At 43.2% G+C, this 20,919-nt stretch overlaps 1 protein-coding gene across 8 annotated transcripts; it reads left to right on the top strand.

The window, feature by feature from the left end:
• The first annotated feature begins 900 nt into the window (after window positions 1–900).
• LOC139332026 (ceramide transfer protein-like) lies at window positions 901–20,865 on the top strand. Of its 8 annotated transcripts, none has more exons than XM_070963694.1 (18): window positions 901–1,606; window positions 1,831–1,965; window positions 4,371–4,487; window positions 10,414–10,521; window positions 10,739–10,877; window positions 11,024–11,107; window positions 11,221–11,378; window positions 14,690–14,782; window positions 14,931–15,017; window positions 15,269–15,361; window positions 15,747–15,824; window positions 16,589–16,684; window positions 16,880–17,012; window positions 17,107–17,177; window positions 17,290–17,418; window positions 17,688–17,817; window positions 18,827–18,962; window positions 19,166–20,865. In XM_070963694.1, the coding sequence occupies exons 1-17, from the start codon at window positions 1,517–1,519 to the stop codon at window positions 18,952–18,954; spliced, it is 1,869 nt and encodes a 622-aa protein (XP_070819795.1). In that variant the 5' UTR covers window positions 901–1,516; the 3' UTR covers window positions 18,955–18,962; window positions 19,166–20,865. The 8 variants fall into 8 exon arrangements, with proteins under 8 accessions (XP_070819795.1, XP_070819794.1, XP_070819796.1 ...); XM_070963693.1 differs by having other exon boundaries at window positions 927–1,606; window positions 11,021–11,107; XM_070963695.1 differs by lacking the exon at window positions 15,747–15,824 and having other exon boundaries at window positions 932–1,606; window positions 11,021–11,107.
• The last annotated feature ends 54 nt before the right edge of the window (window positions 20,866–20,919 follow it).

The raw sequence follows: 20,919 nt of genomic DNA, 5'->3' as shown, positions 1-20,919 counted from the left end.
TGGAAATTTCAGATGTAGTCCCATAAAGCATAAACATACAAGCAAAGCTATGAAGGGACTTTTGGTTGACATCGCTGAGCATTAAGAAACCGTCCAGCTGTCATACAGCGCCCCCACGTGGTGATAAAGAGCCATAGCACATTCTAGGTGATTGCACAGTTGAGATTATTTAACTGAAGTTGTTTGGAAAACTCCATTTACAATAACAATGGGTGTCATTTGAAGCTACAGATGTCACAAGAAAGTTTCCTTTTTAGACTTTATGACTGAAATTAGTGGTACTTGTTTCTCTGGTGGACCCTATGAACCATGGACTGGGGCGTGATCACTGTGTCTAAGTACATGGAATATAGATAGTGGTCTACAGAAGGACACTAAGCATAAAGCTGTTAAAATTAACCTTTGGCATAGTTTGAAGGATGTCAATCATAAGGATCTACAGCAGCCCCACGGTCAGATAATGCTCCAGAAAATCTCAAAGAATAAAACGTTGATAAGTTCATTCTAACCATTATGGCTGACAGTTTGTTTTAACTCCAAAACCACCTTAATCACAGTGTTATTCTCTTATCTTTACAAAATCCATGCACTGCAGTTTATGGCAAAATCTAAGTGAAGTTATCCAAATAAAAACTCATATTTCCGGTATTTTCTTTTTCAAAGTACACCCTTTGTTTTGTGTGACTTCTGGTAGAAAATAATTAAGTATATTTAGGGGAGAAATCCATCTCCAACTGAAACAATATTACCCCTACCCACTCCAGCTGATTTTGGGACAGGTTCTTTTCCATTGTAATCCCTATATGAGAAATTTAATGATTTTAATTTCAAGGCGAATATGTGCCACTTCCGGTAATACTGTGGATGTGTTTAACTTGACGCCTCTATTAGGTACACAGTAAAGCGTGGCTGCAGCTCCTCCCCCCGACCTGAATGAAGACAGCGACTCAGTCCTCCGCTATTGCTAACTAAACTGCGGAACTACAGCACCGTTACAGTCCGTTGATCGTCATTTGTAGCTGGAAGTGGAGGTACAGCGTTTACTCGAAGGCCTCCTTATCGACTGCTCATTTGAGTGGCTTATCGACTGCAGTTAAGATAGCTAACCAGAACCGTCACAAGTTTCTAGTTGAAGTTAATGTTAGCTAGATGCGTCGTTTGACAGCTAACGCTAACTAGCTAGTCTCATTGGTATTCGACGTCAGTTTCAAAACAAAGCCCGCAAAATCGAGAAGTTGAGACTCAGCTGTCACCTCCAGAAAAGGTTGCTACAAGACAAGCTAGCTAGGTGTAAGTCTGTCATCCGACCGAAGATAAATTACGCCATTCCGCTGATGTTTAACACACTCAGTTGCTGCCTAATTAACGTTATTTCGCTGACGTTAAGGCTAAGTTAAAGAAGCTGTCAGCAGGTTTGGCTTGTGACGCGTTTCAACTTATCTAATCCTGCTAAGCTACGTGCTTCTGTCGCAAAAATCAGGTTCAAGTTTTCTTTGAAGCTTGGGTTTAACGTTAAATGTCCGAAAAGAGTTCATCGTCCGGTTCGGATGAGGATGTGGATCCGGAATCCGGCCAGCCTGTGGAGCTCGGAGGCGTTTTAAGCAAGGTAACGTAAGGTGATCCAGTGTGCACGTTACCCTGATTGATGCTGCAGAAATAACTTAGATAGATATTGTGTGTTTCTAAAACAAACCACTAGCCCGAAAGCAAGATGGATATTACTAATGAGGTGGAGACCTCGTCTAACCTTATACACATCATTTAGGCTGAGGACGTGTTGATGGCATGGTGCAGCTAACCGTTTGTGTTGTACCTCCTGTGTGTTTACAGTGGACAAATTACATACACGGATGGCAGGACCGATGGGTCGTGTTGAAAAACAATACTTTGAGCTACTACAAGTCAGAGGATGAACGGGAGTACGGCTGCAGGGGGTCTCTGTGTCTCAGCAAGGCTGTTATCACAGTAAGTATTCCCCATGATGTGAGGAAGGGGCACCACTCTGCTGCCAGGTGAGGTAGCCTCTGTTCAACAGTTCAGGGACTAAGGGCTCATAAGATGGGTGACAATGAAAGGCCTCATTTTCTGTATCACTTTCCCCAGTCTGGGGAAATTAAGTAAGGTCTCAGGGATCCTGTGTTTCCCCATCATTAGCATGGAGTTGACCTTTAATTCCTTCCATCCACGGTCCTCAAAGGTACAGAGGTAAACATTAACTATAAATGAGGCTCTTACTAACATTGCAGGTAAGGCAGTGGGCTGAGTTTTCGCAGACCAAGGCATTCTTGCTCCAGTAGTCATTTGAGAGCACTCTTGTGTCTCTTCCTCCATGCCAGTTTATTTCTCTGGCTCCTTGAAATTGGTGTTCCCTGCAGTTAAATTCTAAGCCTTGACCGCATGCTGTTGAGGTGTGCACCTGTACTCTCCCTGTGCAGGCCTCTTGTTGGTCAGATAAGTGAAAATCCAACGCTCTGGTTAAATATTCACTGTTCTCTCTGAGCATACCACCAGTCCAGAGGCCAAACAAATGGCCTCACTGTGATTTGTTTAATAGGATTATATGACTCAAAACTGGAGGAAAACGACAACATGAAAGGTTACAGTTTGTTTCCTCTATTGAGACTGGTCGTTTGAGTGAGCACAGCACCAATTCCTGTGTTTGTGCAGACCTGAATGGAACTACACATGACGTTAGGGATGTTTTGTAATCGTGTTATAGTAGGCTAACAGAGAATGCACACAGCTTTATTACACATGCGCACTTAATGACCCACAGCGTCGTTTTACTACCTCTTCCCTCTTCTGAAATATCTAAAGTAAGAGCTGTCTAAGGAGATCATGCCATGAGGACTCAGGAATGCAGAAACAAGCCCCTGCTTCTCTTCTTGCCTAACGTCAGCCTGTTACACACTGTGTAGCTGCACACACACTGTGCTTTCCTCATACAGAGGCAAAATATGCAGGAAATGTAACTGTGAAAATTCCTTTCGTCTGCCAGCGTCCATTATCAAAAGCTTGTGTGTGTATCAGTATTTTCCTGTTATGTGTTTTTGTACAAAGCACACTCATGTGAATTATTGTAAATATTTATAGTGTTCACTGTTATTTTCAGTTGAAGATCTTTGTCTCTTTCGTGAACTATGACTATCATTGTTTGACTTCCTAACACTGAGATGCCACAGTCCTGTGCTCAGAAAAAAGCCAGTGCAGCATGGATGTTCAGTAGTGCTTACGCAAGGGAAGGAGCCTGTTCGAGGCCGAGTGAAAGAGGTATAAACCGACTGTAAAGCAGAGGTTTATGGGCCGTGCCTGACACAGCACAGTGAGATAGACTGGATTTCTCTAAGCAGTAATGACAGCATGGCTGGATGCTCTAGAGGTCACCATTACACGACCCTCCTTATTTTGAAATTTTGAAACTGGAGGGCATTTCCCCTGTCTCCAAGGGGAAACTTTTGTATTGAGGTTGTCAGTGACTGTAATAGAAAGCATCTAAGGGTCAGAGAAAACCGCTCACCCCGTCAGCATCCCAGATATGCAGCTTGTGAAACGTAATACTCGTGTTTAAGTGCAGACAATGTTGCGTAAAGTTACCCAGGCTGACACTTGGAGTGTGTGTTGCTGTTGTCTGTGGCAGCAAATAAACCAGCACATGAGCATAATTCAGCAAATCTAATAAAACTTGGGCAACATGAGGTTATGTCAGGTGACAGCTGTAGTTTTGGTGCAGATGAGGAGAAAAACGGGAAGGAAATCCAAGACAACTATGCCTCATTTCTTATTAGGAACCTTTGCAGAGCAGATCTCTCCTCAGCTGAGTGCAGCGGTCGAATTCCAATCTCAGAGGAAACGGGAATTCTTTGGTGCACGTGTTTGGATGCCGAAGGCAGTCAGCAGTTGGAGCTGGGTGGGGTGCATTGTAGAATGCGGGAGTGAAATAGTTGAAAGATTTGGCTCAACAGCAGAAGGAAAAGTTATGATGACCCAGGTTGAGACGAAGGCACGCTAAAGGAACTCTGTTTTTTCACAGCTCTGCAGCGGTCGTTTAGGGTTGCGCCTGCAGACATAAGACATCAGTTTCTAATTAAAATTCCTATTTATTGTGTGGCAGAGGCTTTTCTGTGACTGATGGAATCCATGTGTGTCCAGAATGTGTCATCGCTCCTCAGCCAGTGTCAAAAACAGACAGACAGCTGCAGAGGCGCTATACCGGGAGTTTTGCTCCTCTGTGGCTTTATTGAATGAGGGGAAAATGTTAAATTGAGTTTTTGGACTTTGGAATTCAGACACAGATTATGACAGTATTTCCTGACATGACTCATGCACTCTGCCGAACATCTATTCATGAGACCTGTCCTCTCTCCATGCAGCCTCATGAGTTTGACGAGTGCCGTTTTGACATCAGCGTGAATGACAGCGTCTGGTACCTCAGAGCTGAAGATCCCGAGCACAGACTCCAGTGGATTGAGTCGATAGAGCTGCACAAGGTGAGTGGAATGGGTTTCTCTCTCTTCAACAGAGACTTTCTGGATCTTTCTTGTTGGCCTTTCTAATTTTTATTGCACCTTGGTTTGCTTGTCATATCGACTGTCTTGTGATAAAGCTATTCATGGAGATTTTGCCTACCTGCAAGCAAGTCAGCAGCATTACCCTGATATATTAATTAATAGTGCAGATGCTCTGTGTGCCTGAATGCAGTCCCTGTTACGCTGAGGGATTTTGGATTTTTTCATTTTTTTATGTGCTTTGTGTTCCTCAAGAATCAGAACTAATTTTCTTCAGCCATATTGCATCAGTTCCTCAGGCCATAATAAATAAATATTTGATTCTTTCTGCCTCACCTACTCACCCACTGAAAACATCGCTTCGCTGCATTGTTCACATTTTTCTGGTATTCAGGTTCAATTTTGGGTCAGGGTGTTTTTCAGAACAGACTGGGAGTTATCTGTTTTGTTCAGTGAGCTTGGGTGTGGCAGGACAGGGATTCACACACACACACACACACACACACACAGCCCTTCCCCCTGGGAATGCGAGGAATCTGAGGAGTGAGGTGTTGAGGTGAGGGTATCCCCTCTCATCAGATACCAGGGAGCTGCAGTGACATCTAGTCAGGGATGCATAGTTTCCCTACATAAAGATGATCTGTGCAACATACAATGCTGTAATCTGTCCAAAACTAGCTGACACAGCTCACTATTTGTTACTGAATTTGTAATTTTGTCTGTGTAAGTATGCCCTAAATATTAAAGTAGTTAACCATACGTTTACTTTTATTTTGTTCTCATTGATTTGCCTGTACAGTGTTCAGAATACTCTACAGACACTGACCCTAACTCAAAACTTGGATAATATCAATAAGCGTGTTGCTGGCGTTTTTCTTGCTTGTGTTTGCCATGTAAAAAAAAAAAAAAGGACCCTAGTTGAGAGACCACCATCAATGAACCACCCTCGAAAAAATAATCATTATTGTGTGAGTTGGCCTTAGGCCTGTTTTTCCACTAAAATGCTGCTGTGGATAGTTTCATTAGTGTTGCCGGGTGTGTGCATGTCAATTGAGTGTGAGTGACCGCTGGACTCCAGTACATTAACAATGGTATGAGAGTATTTCAGGGTTATGTCTGGATTGTGACCTGCAGTAACCTCAGCAAGCTTAATGCAGCACTACCTGCACCAGTGCTTTAAGTGAGTGCGTCTGCACTGCTCCCGCTGGACAAAAAAGAACTTAGCATCATGCTCCCCACGCTTTGGTTTTTGTCCCTGTGTCAGGACCCCAGAGGACATGAACTGGTGTCTGCTGTCTCACTTTTTGGCTACTTTGTTTAAACATGCAGTGGTATTCATTTGTAGTTTCCTTTTCTAGTCCCAATGCAGAAAGTATTCTCATCATAGAAACAAGTAAAAGTAAAACACGTACAAACTTACACACCAAGTCCTTTCTCAAGTCTTTCAAAATCCAGCCAATGTGTTCGCATTTCCTCCTCCTAGCTTTCAAGCATGATGTTAACATCTAGTAGTGAAGCTCTGGATAGTTACATCAGATACAAGCTGTGTAATATTTAGCTTTTTAGAACTGCGTTTTGGGGTGTTGAAGGGTAACTTTTTTTACTTTTGGCTGTTTCATATGCTCATACTTTGCTCGAGCTGGGTTTATGTCATTGCTTTAGACACGGCTCAAACAGACCATGGTTACTGCTCTTAAATGCCTCTTATAAGCCACTTTTTGAAAGCAAACAACCACCATTTGCATATCCATATTACCAAATTAGACTGTTCTTGTGCAGGAAAAAAAGCAGCTTTTGTTCAAGTCCATTTGTGTTTTTATGAGTGGGTGAGTTTGTTAGTGGTGGAAAAAGTCGTGCAGAATGTAGGGACGTTAAGTGCAGCTCTTGATGAATAATGTATTTTTTTTTAATCGCTTGTTCTCACAGCAACAAAAATCAAGAGGGACACATAAAACCCCTGATCATACCGAGAAGACTGTACCATTCTGGTAGATTCAGAGGGGTGAATGGGGAAAACCCCTTATGTTTTTTTCTGAGTTTTCTCTACCATGTCTTCACGCTGGCTGTTGGGACAGACTGAACATTATCAGATCAGGCTTCATGGATGGACATCAGCCAATCAGAGGAAGACAGGATGAGAGTCAGCTAGATAGAAGCAAAGCAGAAGATCTCTCTCTCTCTCTCTCTCTCTCTCTCTCTCTCTCTCTCTCTCTCGCCCACTCATTTGGTACTTTGGTATATCACACAAACAGCTCTGGACAGCCCTCGTCTCTCTCTGTCTCTCTCTCCAGTGCATACATGCATGCACCCTTCATTTTTACGCCTCTCTCGCTCTGTCTCTTTCATGCAAACACACCATTGCTCAGTGATGGATGCTGGATATAAAGATGGACACCATGAAAAGGTTTCACATATCAGGGTGTGTGTGGTCTGTTGATATATGTATGCAGGGAGAGTGGAGTGCATGTACGTGTGTGTCTGAGTCCATGTGTGTGCCTGCGCAAGACCTGACTGAAAGCAGACCGGCTTTGCTTTTCCCGAGGAATTAAAAGACTCATCCTTTTGCCTCCGCCTGTCTCTTCTGCTTCATGGAGCAGCTTGTGTCTGCCTCTCCTCCGGGTGCTACGGAGCAAATGACTTTTTCCTCTTCCTCCTTTCCCTCTCTTGTAGCTGCTTTCCTTTACTTGATGAGCTAAGCTTAGCCTGTGTGGCTTTTCTTCTTCTCCTCCTCCTCCTCTTCCCTTTTGTTCCTCAGTGAGGTGTGTCCAGGGGAAACGGGAATACTGGATTTAAGCCTCTGAATTGTCAGAACAGTGGGAGTGTTGGGGGAGCGTCTGGGCCATGTTGGGGACAGCAAACCGCCGGGACTGCAGCAGTGTCCTGCTCTGCCTTGGGTGTTGGAATGGCCGAATGGTGGGCTTACAGCATGTTGGCACACTGCTTGTTCACTGTCACTCATCACTGAAGTCTTAAATTGGCATGCCAGTAGTGTGGCATGAATGATTCATAAACATAACCCATCGTTGCTCTTGTCTCTATGTTGCATAAATGATTAGTTTCTGTTTGCATGTGTGCAGTAGTGATGGGCTAGCTTGAGCTTTGGACTCCACTGCATGTCAGGCTTTATGAGAAATCCTCTGTTTTTAAGAAATGAAGTCTGTGCTGCATGGCCGTGTTCTGAACTACCACTGCTTTTAATGAGCGGTAATTATACAAGCGGCTGTATGCTCATATGTGTAGAAGTACTCAGTGGTTGCCATGGTCAGTTACTGTATGCTCTTCTTCATTACCATCACAAAGCTGTGGGCACAAGATGCCATCTCATGTGTTGCGTAGGAGTGGGTGTTTAGCTTGCATGGCTGTCTTATGCAGCTCACCAGGTGCATGAAGATGACAGTCTCTGCAGTTGGTCTTCATGTTTCATCAGTGCATTGTTTTACCCCAAAGTGGCAATACAGTAACAATGATTTCAGCCACCTGTTCAATATCTCAGAACAATCAAAGAGCTCATCGGATCCTTTAGTGGTGGTGTTGGAAGAACAGTTTTTAGTCCATCGCACTTTTTGTCCATTTACTCCTGTAACTACCCTGCTGTCTTTCTCAGCTGTTTGCACTGTGTCAACGGGTCAACACGAAGTAAACAGTAGTACATTTAATGTGTTTAAGGACTGGACTCATCGTTGCAGGAATCATAAATTACAGTGACACTGATGATGATGTAGTTACAAGTCAGACTGCTGTAAAAGTGCATTAAGAAAGCAATAAAGAAATAAAATCCCTATTGCAATGATACCTACCGTGCAGTAAGCATTAATGTTGGATGAGCCATCAAAGGTGACACAGAGCAGCTGAAGCAATTTGCAGATCACAAGTCAAAGTGTCAGCAGTCATTGGCCGTCTGGCATGCAGCTCTGCCACTCAGAGTGGCTTTAGTGTTTGCAGCTGGAATAATGGAAAATGTCCTTTTTAATTAAAAGAAAATCTTTGTGGTAGCAGTTTTTAAACTGACAGCCCGGATTGTATTTTAGTGAATGTTGTAACAGTCAATGCTTTTTACGACTCTGTCAGGTCAGTTTAAGGCTGGCATTTTCCTGTTGTGTTATTGAATTTATTATAATTTTTTTATGATGTTCTTGGTATTTTGTCCTCACCCTTAATGCATGTGAATTCACCAGAAGTGTTCAAAGTTCGATTGCAAATCCTAAAAGATCTTATATGGATTTTAGTTTGTGTTTATTGGTCTTGTATGACTCTGGTTGTGGGACTGTACAAGATCGCTTCTTGTTACTGTAAGTCTTGTTTTTCTGACATGATGTTACCTTTATGACTGAGGAAGTGTCTCAATAATCAACTGAAGCTACTTAGTGTAACTTGCATAGGGTATGCTGCGTAAATGCTTAAGATATCACTGTGATCTTAATGTCACAGTATTCACAAGATTCTATGAATGTAAGCAAACACTGGGACTTCATTTCTACTGCCCAGCTCATTATCTGTTTACCAGTACTCTGTGTCGATGTTCCCAGTCTGTCAGCCTGTAGTTAAGTGTTGTAAGATCCTCTAACAGAGGAAATATGTGTCCTCTCAGTTTGTCACCTGACTCCCTCTTCAGTCGCTTATTGTTCTTAAGAAAGACCTCTGTCTGCCAGTTAGCAAGCAGAAAAATATTAGCTGTGGAATATGGTCAAAAATAAGGCTAACTTAATAATTAAGAGGAAAATTAAACAATGAGCAAACCTGAGCAAATTAACTTAGACTCATAAAATGTAAGAGCATGTTTTGGTCCTGATTCATTCATTCATTCAGACTTTATCACACTAGCTCCCCTTTACTGTGTCTTCTGGTTGAGTAAAGGTATTTAAGTAATGTTTGGTCATGAATTTGCTGCTCTCTCCAATATAATGGATAATTCTTAACAGCTGCATGTCGGACCAACGGGGGGGGGGGGGCACAGCACAGCACATTATGTAAAATAATATTCTGTCGCTTTGCTGTATTGGCAGTCCCACGCATCACCCAGTCATAAGTTGGCTGATTAATGGAACAAATGTCGCTGCCACTCCCTCAGTAGATCTGTTTCATAATGCCGTGTGACATAGCACTCTGTATGTTCTAAAAGGTAGATACTGATTTTGGTTAAGGTAGGCGGGTGAAGGTGTTAAGGTAGGTACATGTTCACCAGTAACTATTTGCTTATTAGCATGCACATTAGCAACATATTGATGTTCTATTAGTCATCATAAAGCACTTGTTATTACTTTCCTCTGGGGGTTAGGGTTATTAAGGGTTATCGTTCTGCTATGAAGATCTTAACTCATATACAGCAACTCCCTTACTATCAGTAAGCAGTACAGGAGATTATTTAGGGAAAACTCTGATTAAATGACCTCGTAGTAGTACAGTATGGTCATGCAGAATACGGCTTAATCACTAAATATAAGCACTTAATATAAAGTGTTACCCAGTGTTTTCTTCCAGAAAGTCGCAGACCAGCCAAGATCTGTTCACTCTGCAAAACAGTGTGATTTATTTCCACTGTTGCTCAACCACTGATATCAGGTCGACTGGCTGGGCTGATGCTGATGTCTGTTTGTCAGCCTCAGTCCCTTTCAGCAGACTGCTTGTCTGTGTAGGTGTGGGTCGCGCTCTGGTCGGGCTCAGCATTGCTCAGTGCTGCTGACTGTTAGAAATGATCTCCCCCTCTCTTTCTGTTTCTGTCTACTTTAAGAGTTGCAGACTTTCTTATTATATTGCTGCTGGTTTCATGTGTTTTGTGCCACTTACTGATCTTCTGTTCCTTTCTCCTTTCTCCATGTGTCCTCTGGTTTCCCTCTCCTTTCTTATCATCCATATCATACTCTCTCCTCTCTGTCCTGTATTTCCTTCGACCCCTCCCTCTGGACTTCAGGCAGAGTCTGGTTATGGTTCAGAAACCAGTCTCAGGCGTCATGGTTCCATGTTGTCTCTCACTTCTGCAGCCAGTGCCTTGTCTGCCACATCCACATCGTCCTTCAAGGTAAAAAACAAAGGATAATGTTAAATTATCAGCCCCTCAAAGTACATTTAAACCCTCTGAAAAGCACACACTTTTGTCACTTGTCAAGTGTGTTACTGATTTGTACTGATTTTGTAGCGTGGCCTCGCTTTGTGGTTTAAAAAAGAGAAGTGACATGAATCTTTTTTCCCTGACAGCCTTTGATTGCATTTCTTCGCTCATGTTTCTCTCTGCTCAGAAGGGGCACAGGTTGCGTGAGAAGTTAGCAGAAATGGAAACCTTCCGGGACATTCTGTGCCGACAAGTGGACACCCTGCAGAAATACTTTGACTCCTGCGCTGATGTTGTCTCCAAAGATGAATTTCAGAGAGACAGAGGTAACCTGTGGCACCATTATGGAGCTTGTATAGTGTCAGAGATTCAGTTTAAACAGATTTAAATCTGTATTAAATGGGCTGATTTGGTTATTTGGACACATACGTAGTACATAGATCTGAGATTGCTTTTGTTCTCTTACCAGAAGTTGAGGAAGACGAAGAAGACTTTCCTACCACTACAAGACCCGACGGTGAATATAATCACAACAACAATGGCAGCAAAGAGAAATGTGAGTTCACGTGCAGATGCTGTCTAATCACTCATTGTGATTCGCTCAAATGTCCATTTTTAATCTAGTGAAGGGCAGCTGTCGCACTCAGTTCTTTATTTTTTGTCTGTCAGTGTTTCCCCCTGCCAGTCCCAAAGGTATGAACGGGATAGACTTCAAGGGTGAGGCCATCACCTTCAAGGCCACCACAGCAGGCATCCTGTCGACCTTGTCCCACTGCATCGAGCTGATGGTCAAACGAGAGGACAGCTGGCAGAAGAGGCTGGATAAGGTACGCGCTTGCACTCTGCACACAGTGATTAAAGTAAATGTCACTCAGTGTGTGTGTCATGTGAATAATAAGCAGTTTGGGTTTGAGTGGGCTCGTCGGCAGCCGCCGCTGTGTGGACGTGTCGCAGGCTGACGAGCTAATTGATGCCTTCTGTTGTCTTCGAGGAGTTGCTTATTGTGACCAACAAGTGTTTGGTGTTTTTGGGTTCTGTCCTTCAGGTGATGAGGATCTAGTCATGACTGTAGTGTTTGAAAACCGCAGTCAGCGGTGGATTGCAGAGGTGATGGGATGGGTAATTAGACTGTTTTGGAAATGCTAGGAAGTGATTTAAGGAGGTGGCTCTCAAATTGATTAACAACTAAATAACATGACCTGTTTTAAATAAATATCTATATGAATGAACAGGTTAGACAATCCTGAGGTTTCACTGGTTGTTTGCGGTCACATGATGTTAAATTCAGACTGTTGACGGCGATTTAACAACTATTTGTCGTGTTGCTTGTAGCCTTTACTCTAAGGCTGAATCCCATTTCACCCCTTGGCCCTCCCCCTTGGCCCTACCCCTCCGTTTTGCGCGTTCACGTGGAGGGGTAGGGGTGTCCCAATTCCCATTATGACGGAGGGGTAGGGGGAAGTGGTAGGGCTATGTACCCCTCCAAACGGAGATTTTTCCGAGGCACACTCCAAACGGAGGGGTACGACAGATTTCTCAGAATGCCTTGCAAGACCAGTATTTTCTCCATGAATGAAGTTTTAAAATGTACGAAAACCACTTTATTGTCTATTTTAACGTTGTTTCAATGTGTAGTGGTCATTTTCCTCGTAAAAAAACCCCGAAAAAAATCGATAGTAGTCAAGGCTTCAGTTACGTGGTTACCGTTGCCAGCCTGAATGCCACTAGCGGTGCTCTGTGGGCAGCCTGATAATCTGCAGTGATAACGTTATCAATAATAACTTTGGCAACCTCGCTGCTGGTATTCAGTTACATTGATAGCGTTATGGGATACAACATGCAGGAATGTCATACATAAATCGAATGTGACGGTAGCATTAGCTTGTCGCATCTGCCTACGTAAGAGGCAGCGGCGACTACTGATGACGTACGCGATTGTCGAAGGGGTGTCCCAATTCGGAGGCGTTGACTTTCGGCCCTACCCCTTGGCACTCCGTTTCAAGGGGCAAGGGACAAGGGGTAGGGCTAAGGGGTAGGGGTAGAAAAGAGAAATGGGATTCACCCTAAATCTATCACATCTATTTAAAATAATCACTAATATTACACCATTTCTACCATTATCCACCTCTCCTCCTCCTGACTACAGACCAGCAACATTTTTCAGGCTTTTTCTCCATCAATTTCTTGCATTTTTCTCTCTAATGAACAACTTTTGGTACTCCATAAAAGCTCCTTGTGGTTTCTCGGTTTGTTTTATCTCAGCGACCGTAAATGATGCAAATCATTTTGAGTGTGTTATGATGCTTCCTATGCAGAAAATCACCTCTGGCCCTCCATCTGCAGCTTGCACCACAACAAAAGAGTGATGTGATGTCAAATGCAAACAGTTCAGTTCAGATTATTAGTCCTTATTCTTCTGCGTGGTCAGATTTGTATTTAGTTGGTAACTTAAACTGTATCTTGTAAAGCAGTTTGTTTCTGTTTGTTGTTCTGTTTTTCATTAAGTGCATTCTCAATGTATTTTGTGGGAATTGTTAAGATGCCTCAAGCAATACATTTCACAATGTGGCCTCCCATGCAACTGCCAGTTTCCATCGTAGAGCAGCCTGCTCTTAGAGAAGAGAATGTGTATCATCCAGATTACTCAAAAGCACACGTTTTTATTGGATCTGGCTGACAGGTGATTAATGGAAACCAGCCACATTAGTTGTAACACGACAGGGCTACTGCTCTATGAATGTGTCCACTTCAACATAGTCAGACTTGCTTACCAGAAGCACAAATGCACCTGTTCCTCATAATGTGATTTATCTATTTTTTATCTGATCGTCTTGTTTTAATGAGTGGTTTGCATTCCCGTAAGACTCTTACAGCCATTGCTTTCTCTAGAGAGCGGCCTGTGCCTGTGGAGGTATGCTCTTCAGAGCTCCTCGTGCTTACATCCTGATCAGTTCAGCTGATGTTGTCAAACCAGTTTCTTTCTTTTTTTTCCTCTCCTGTGTGCTAAGGTGTGCTGCCCAACCCTAAAAACTTCTAAAGCCGGGAGGTGCTTTCACAGCTAGAGCGAAACTACCTCAGTCTTATCTGTGTTTGGTTTTGTGGGTGAAGTTTAGCTCCCAATGTGAAGCAGGAAAATAGAAGTTATCAGAGAGCACACACTCAAAGGAACTAGACACGCCGCACCGAGAGCGAGCTAGAAAATGACTGCTCGGACATCATGGTTCAATTTGTGGAAGCCTTCGCTACAAAGGGGGACAGAGCTGCTCAAATACCAAACACAGAGATGGATACCTCTACAGACCTGCAGCCTCTTCTTCACAGTAGGTGTCTGTCAGTCAGTCTGTCTGTCTGTCTGGTGGTAACACACAGCCGACAGCAGGATCACCTCCTGTTTATGTTGTGCCAAGTGTTACATGTCGACACCTTTCTGTACACTTAGTTTGGTTTCATTATCTCTGCCTGTCTGGTTCCTACTTTTAAGTGTTTTCAAGAGAGTGTACTTAGCTCCAGTGGCATTCATTTGTTTGCTTTCTCTTATTGCAGTGTGGATTAACTGTGTGGATAAACTGTCTGAATCATGAAGTGTTTTTTTTGCTGGGTTGTTGAGTGGTTTCAGCCCACATTGTGAAGTTTTTGTATTTTGATTTATTTACTTTCACAAAGGGACCAATGGCATCAGCTTGTTTGCAAGGTTTCTGTGCTTTTAAGGAACAGACAGTGAAAACAGTAACTCTACCGCTGGAAGATAATCCAGCCTCTTCAGCTCCGCTTTGTCGCAGCAGCCTGTTGTCTCTAACGCATTTGTGTGAAGTGTGTTTATTAGGGGTTGAGACATTCTGTAAAACCTGTTTGAGTGCGTACACAGCTGAATGATGTGGCGGGTTTGCACAATTGTTTGTGACATGTAGACCTTTCTTCTCACCCTTTTTTGCTACTCTGCCAGCTGCAGTCTGATAAAAGGAGCGTTGTCACTGGCTCACAGATGTTTTATGGCTGTTTGTTGTTGGTTGTCTAAATGTTGAGGACTAGAAAATCTCATTTAAATGCAGCACAGATTGTTTCAGTGGCTGTTTCTAATTGCAGTGCTGTCACGGTTGATACTTAATACACTACACTCTCTCTCTCTCTCTGTGTTCAGGAGCTAGAGAAGAGGAGAAGGATAGAAGATGCCTACAAGTCTGCTATGAATGAACTGAAGAAAAAGTCACACTACGGAGGTCCAGACTATGAGGCAAGATGAAATGAGATAAGATAAATGAATTCAAAACAGAAAGATTTCCTGACTGTGTCTCCCAGCATGTGCGTTTTTTATCACTCTGCACCGTTTGCAGGTCTGTTCTCACCAGATTCTTATTTTTGCTGACATTTGCTTTACACAGGAGGGGCCCAACAGCCTGATCAATGAGGACGAGTTCTTTGATGCGGTGGAAGCTGCACTAGACAGACAGGACAAGATAGAGGAGCAGGTCTGAGAATCCAAACTTGCTTTATTTTGCACAGTCAAAATCCTGTTTTTAAACATGTATTTAGACATTTTACAAGTATTTGTCTGCAGCACATTGAATCTCTCATGTTCCTAATTTTTCTCTCTGTCTCTCTCTGAAACACATTAAACAAAGCAAACTGAACAAAAGCACAGTTACAGAAGTGTTGCCTTTCTCTGTGGTATCTCCTTAATCCTCTCTCTCTCTCCACACTCCTACTCTCTGTCCCTCAGTGCCAGTCAGAGAAGGTCAGGATACCTCGACTCACTCCTGTTCCTCCTGGAGACGCCTACTCCACCATCGGTACACATCGATTTGCCACCAAGGTGCTCAAAACATTTCTTGTTTACTCTTTGATGCACATGTGATTTCCATCCTACCTGTTCTAATTTAAGGCTACCGGTTGCTACTCCTCATTCCTTTCTGAGGCCTAGTCAGCTTCCAACCAGTGTGACCAGCCCATAAAGCTCTGCAACTGCAACATCTGTGCCGGCGCTTTCTCACAGTGTGTCCATGCTTCACCTTAATCTGCTCACACAGAGAATCAGTTTGTGCTTAATGCAATAATGTGAAAGCTCAAATAACATCTTCATGTGAAATGCCGCTCGAGCAGGCCGTGATTGTTGTCCTCTTGACTGCTGCAGTGGCGCCTCTTTCTGTTTTGGTCCTTATTCCTTTCTCTTTCAATCTTCCTTCCTCTCTGCTGTACAGCCGCATAGCATTTCTTCATCCCTGTCCTCCGTTGAGCTAGTCAGTGCTTCAGATGACATTCACAGATTCAGCACTCAGGTACTGTATTCGCCTAACAGCGAGCACCTGTGTCTGCAGGGGCATGCAAAGCTACTGCTTTCCAGCACAGGCACAGATAGCATGAGAATGTCTACTGACCAGTCTCTCCAGGATTTCACAAACATTTTCTGTGCTTTAGTAGAATGTTTGTTGTGGGTTTTTATGCCAGAGTCTTTATAGTATTACATAACAGCCGAAGACAAAAAAACTGACCAAACAAGAGTGAAACCTGCAGTGACTAACAGTTTGTGTTCCTCACATAACAGTTGTCATAATACCACAGATACAAATTAAGTTAGTCGGAGGCTGCATGACTGGAATCTAGTGAAACCACTTCATTTCCTGTCCTCACATCACTCTGTCTTCCACAGCATGAGCAGGCACGAGTCCAGACTGCACCATGGTCTTAATGCATTGTTGAAATATTGAATAACAACCCCGAGCAGGATGAAGTGTTTAATATTTATTTGGTTATTGCTCAGTGGATAATGTATTTTCTTAAGGAATTCCTAAGAATCGGAGGAGGAAATAGTCTTCCTGTTTGCCTCCTATGATATTATCAAAACTTCTGAAATTGAATGCCAGCACAGGTGCTACAGTAGGTCTGTTGATTGCTCAAGGCTGTAAATCACATGACTATACAAATACAATGCATTCTTCTCCCCAAACTGTGCGTAGTTTCACGGCATGTCCTCAAGTAGGCAGGTAAAGAACAGCAAAGGACTCGAACAGAAGAATTTAATCAATATCTGTCCATGTCTTAGGTGGAGGAGATGGTGCAGAATCATATGACTTACTCTCTCCAGGATGTGGGTGGAGATGCCAACTGGCAGCTGGTAATAGAAGAAGGAGAGATGAAGGTGAGCACAGAGGAGAGAGGCTGCTTATGAATCATTTCCCTCGATTACTAGCTGTGAATATTTAACTCTCAGTCCCTTTTAAAAGGCAGTGCGGCTGCAGTAGAAGCATTGATGGATCAGGCGGAGGGCAAAATTATCAGCTGTTGTTGATGGTGCTGATGTGACTTTGCGTTTTGTTGTCTGTGTGTGTGACAGGTGTACAGGAGGGAGGTAGAGGAGAACGGTATTGTGCTGGATCCTCTCAAAGCTACGCATGCTGTGAAGGGGGTGACGGGACACGAGGTCTGCCACTACTTCTGGGACACAGCTGTCCGACTGGACTGGGAGAGTGAGTTCAGTGTTTTAGACGTCGGCCTCATATCAACACTGTTTGACTTCCTCTGTTTTAATGTGCTGACCTGACCGAACCCTTCCTCCCTCAGCCACCATTGAAAATTTCAACGTTGTGGAAACGCTCTCTGACAATGCCGTCATTGTGTACCAGACGCACAAGGTAAATCGACATCGTGGTGGTTCCAGACTTCGCTGAAACACGATACACATTTCATCAGTGATGCTCTGCAGCCTGTTTGACTGCCGCCTGAATGCCTCTGGTTGTGTTTCAGAGAGTGTGGCCTGCCTCTCAGAGGGATGTGCTCTATCTGTCAGCCATCAGGAAGATCTTAGCAACAAACGAAAATGATCCCGACACATGGCTGGTGTGCAACTTCTCTGTGGACCACGACAATGCCCCTGTAAGATTACACTTGTTATCATGTGATATGAACTGAAAACTATTCAGTGAGCATGATTTAGTGACATTTCCCAACGTATCAGGCAACCAAATTCAGAGATTAGATTGAAAATGTGTTTGATTCTTTCTAATTACAGATTAGTCAAACAAGGCTTTGTCGTAGGGCCCTTTTCATGGTTAAATCAAAGAAAGAATAGCTTTAGACCTTTTTTAATCGCAGTCACTCAGTTCAGGCATTTTTTTGCATTTCTGCTTTTGTTTTCATTTCAGCCCACAAACCGGTGCGTTCGTGCCAAAATCAATGTCGCTATGATCTGCCAAACACTGGTCAGCCCACCAGAGGGTGATAAAGGGATCAGCAGAGACAACATCCTTTGTAAGATCACCTATGTTGCCAATGGTAGGTGCCTCTCCAGTCTGACAAGGTTTTGATCTCAGTGTATGTGCCCCAGGCAAGATCAGCAGCCAGCAGAACAAAGCCTCTCTGTCATCAATCTAACTGTAATCTGCAGTAAGGTACAGCAATATTAACATCCAGCCTACTTTACATGCCAGAAGTGCTAAGCTGAGGCCTAACTCCTGATCAAGCTGGGTCAAACTCTTATTTCTTGCCTGCACACAGTCCATACTGATATAAGTAGTACAACCTGCAGAAATGTCTCAACCACAGAGGAGAAATTAAAGAAAGCATTAATGATGACATTCAGCACGAGACTCTGGTGAAGATACTTTGTGTTTGTGAATAATGTCTTAACCCCAGAGCTCAAATGTCACAGCAGCTTAAGCAAATACATTTTGAGTATTTTGTTGAGTTGGCTCAAATGCAGTTGGCAGGCTGGAGCGTTATGTTTACTTACTGCGCAGTGTGTAGCTGTCACCAAAGCTCACGTGGAAGAAAAAGAGCAGGTCGGGGAGATCCAGTGTGTATGAGTCTAATTTGCCAAAATGAAATGTCAAGCTGCCAGAAAACTGCCTGGAGCTGGCTTGTTCTCCTTTGTTTTATTTAAAATGCTGTGATGCTGCTTGTTCTATTCAGAACAACCTCATTATCAGTCAGTGTTTCTGCAACTTCGTCTTTGTACACGGTCTTGTGTCTTTGAAATGTCAGTCTAGACTTGCACAGCTTCGCCCCCTCCCCTGACTTCCTGTTGAGGAGGAGATTGTGACATAAAGCAGCGCCACACAAGGAATCCTGAGCCAATTTATTGTTAGAGAAGCCAGGCAGGTCACAAGAGTTCATTTGAAGGAATAAGCGTGACATCCTCAGCTCCCACTAGAGGGAGCCCAAGACCATTGTCTGTGTACTGAGTCTGTGTACTGCAGGCTTCTGTAGGCTTCTGACTAATAATTTCAGGATAAGTTGACGTGTGACCACAGTTTCCTGATCGTTTTCCTCTGTGTGGCTGCAGTAAACCCGGGAGGCTGGGCTCCAGCCTCAGTCCTCAGAGCTGTGGCCAAGAGAGAGTATCCCAAGTTCCTGAAACGCTTCACCTCCTACGTCCAAGAAAAAACTGCTGGGAAGCCCATCCTCTTCTGAACACAGAGGTAACTGGTTTGGTTTGGACCTGAGAAGGCGATTGAACAGATGGGTTGAACATTCATTACACTGTTAATGAAACAGACGTATCTGCCCTGGTGCTATGTCTGTGAGTGACCCATGGAAAAGCCAGCAGGTGCACAGGATCTGTTATTAATTCAGACCTGCTCTTTTGGAGGATATCGACTTTTAATCTCTCTTGTTGTTTCAGGCTTGAAGAGGGCTAAACTTTGCCCACTGGAGAGGCTACATTGTTCGCCGCTGAACAGGCTCTTGATGACTACACGACCCATTCACCTGCCAATTAGAATGTGTTTTCAGACTTACTACATGCGGGACACCACCTCATCCAGGACGTCCTACAGGACACCAGCTTGTAGAAGAGACTGGTTTTACGGCTTTAATCCATCAGTAGTTGCCATCCCAGCCACACTGTAATGGCTTAACACCATTAGTCGGTCATGGGTACGTTTGGATGTAAGCTCAAGAGTTCAAGTGGTTTTTGAATTGTTACCGATTATTTGCTTCTTTTGTAAATTGTTTTGTACATTTCTTATGATTACATACTTCTTGACTTTTTGGGTTTGCTTTAATCACTAGTATTACAGCTACTTGTTTTGCTGCTGCTAAAGTAACTACAGTGAGAGAGGAAAGTAGATTTGGCAGGAAAAGCATTGATGAGGTGTGGTACCGTGTCTCCTCTTTTTGCCTTCTCCTGTCCCTCTAGTGATGACTCTATTCCGTTTGATGGGGGGTCGGAGCCTAAAGCTTTGAAATCTTTATATTTCTAGATTGTTATAAAGTAGCTTTCAGAGAGCACCGTGGACACAATGTATTGTACAGAGAAAACAGATTAAGTTTTCAGTTAGTTTACTAATGTGGGAAATGTGAATTGACTGTTAAACGCTTGAATTTCATGACAGGAATGGGCCAAGGAACCCTGAAGTGGGAGATGAATAGCATTTGTTAAGTCTAATTAACTCCTATTGGACAATATTTTTCACACAGGTGAACTGATAATCAATTGGATATCTGTGATTTTGTTGACTGTTGTGTATAGATGCTAAGCTGCGGTCTGCTGTCAGTATCTATCTGTCGTCATTGACCTCACTGTAACACAGTTTCTGACAGATATGTCCAAACGGCCTGCCATAGCGTCGGATATAAAGATTCCTCTCATTCATTGAGAGATGAGTGGATACGTTTTGTACAGCCTAGGTTGTTTTTCACTATTTTCAGCCCCTGATGAAGCAGCAAAAAATGTCTGTCAATTAACGAGTGTCAGGTTTGGAAATTAGCCCTGCTGCTACTGATGCAGGAAAACGTAAAATGTTGACTTAGATATCATTTACACCGTACACTCTCTGTAATACTCTAATATTACATTTCACATGCCACACTACAGTGCAGTGGCCTCCTGCCCTTTGACTGATAAACTACCCCCTGAATGCCTTAGACACCAGGATGGACCCCTAAAAATCCTGGTTATCTCTACTGTACAGCCACCAGATGTGCATTTATCAACACTGAGACGAAGCGGGGGTGGAAAGGGTCAGCATTTCACATCATCTTACCTCAAGATTTAAATTTACTCTAGAATGTGTTCGATGCCATCTAACGTTGGGAGATTTGCAATCAGTAGATCTGTGTGGTAGAAAATTCACCATCAGATTTTTGGTCTAAGGGGTCAGAGGTTAGGAAGGTTCTGGATAATCGTTTTGCTGATGATTACATGAGCTAGATCTACAAGCAATGTCAACTGAAGAATGCATTTAGTGTTTTTAATTTTGATATTTTGTCAGTAATCTACACACTTTGTATATTTCTAAGTTGTACATCAGAAGTGTTATTATTTGCACTAAATGTAATGCAATTTGACAATGTTCTGTAAATTAAAATTGTTACACAGAAGCAAGTGCAGTGTACTGTTTTACTGCTGTGAAGGTGAGGGTCATTTCAGGAAAA

This window comes from Chaetodon trifascialis, chromosome 6 (genome assembly GCF_039877785.1).
Source record: "Chaetodon trifascialis isolate fChaTrf1 chromosome 6, fChaTrf1.hap1, whole genome shotgun sequence".
NCBI lineage: Eukaryota > Metazoa > Chordata > Actinopteri > Chaetodontiformes > Chaetodontidae > Chaetodon > Chaetodon trifascialis.
This window is presented reverse-complemented; position numbering and strand designations above follow the sequence as displayed.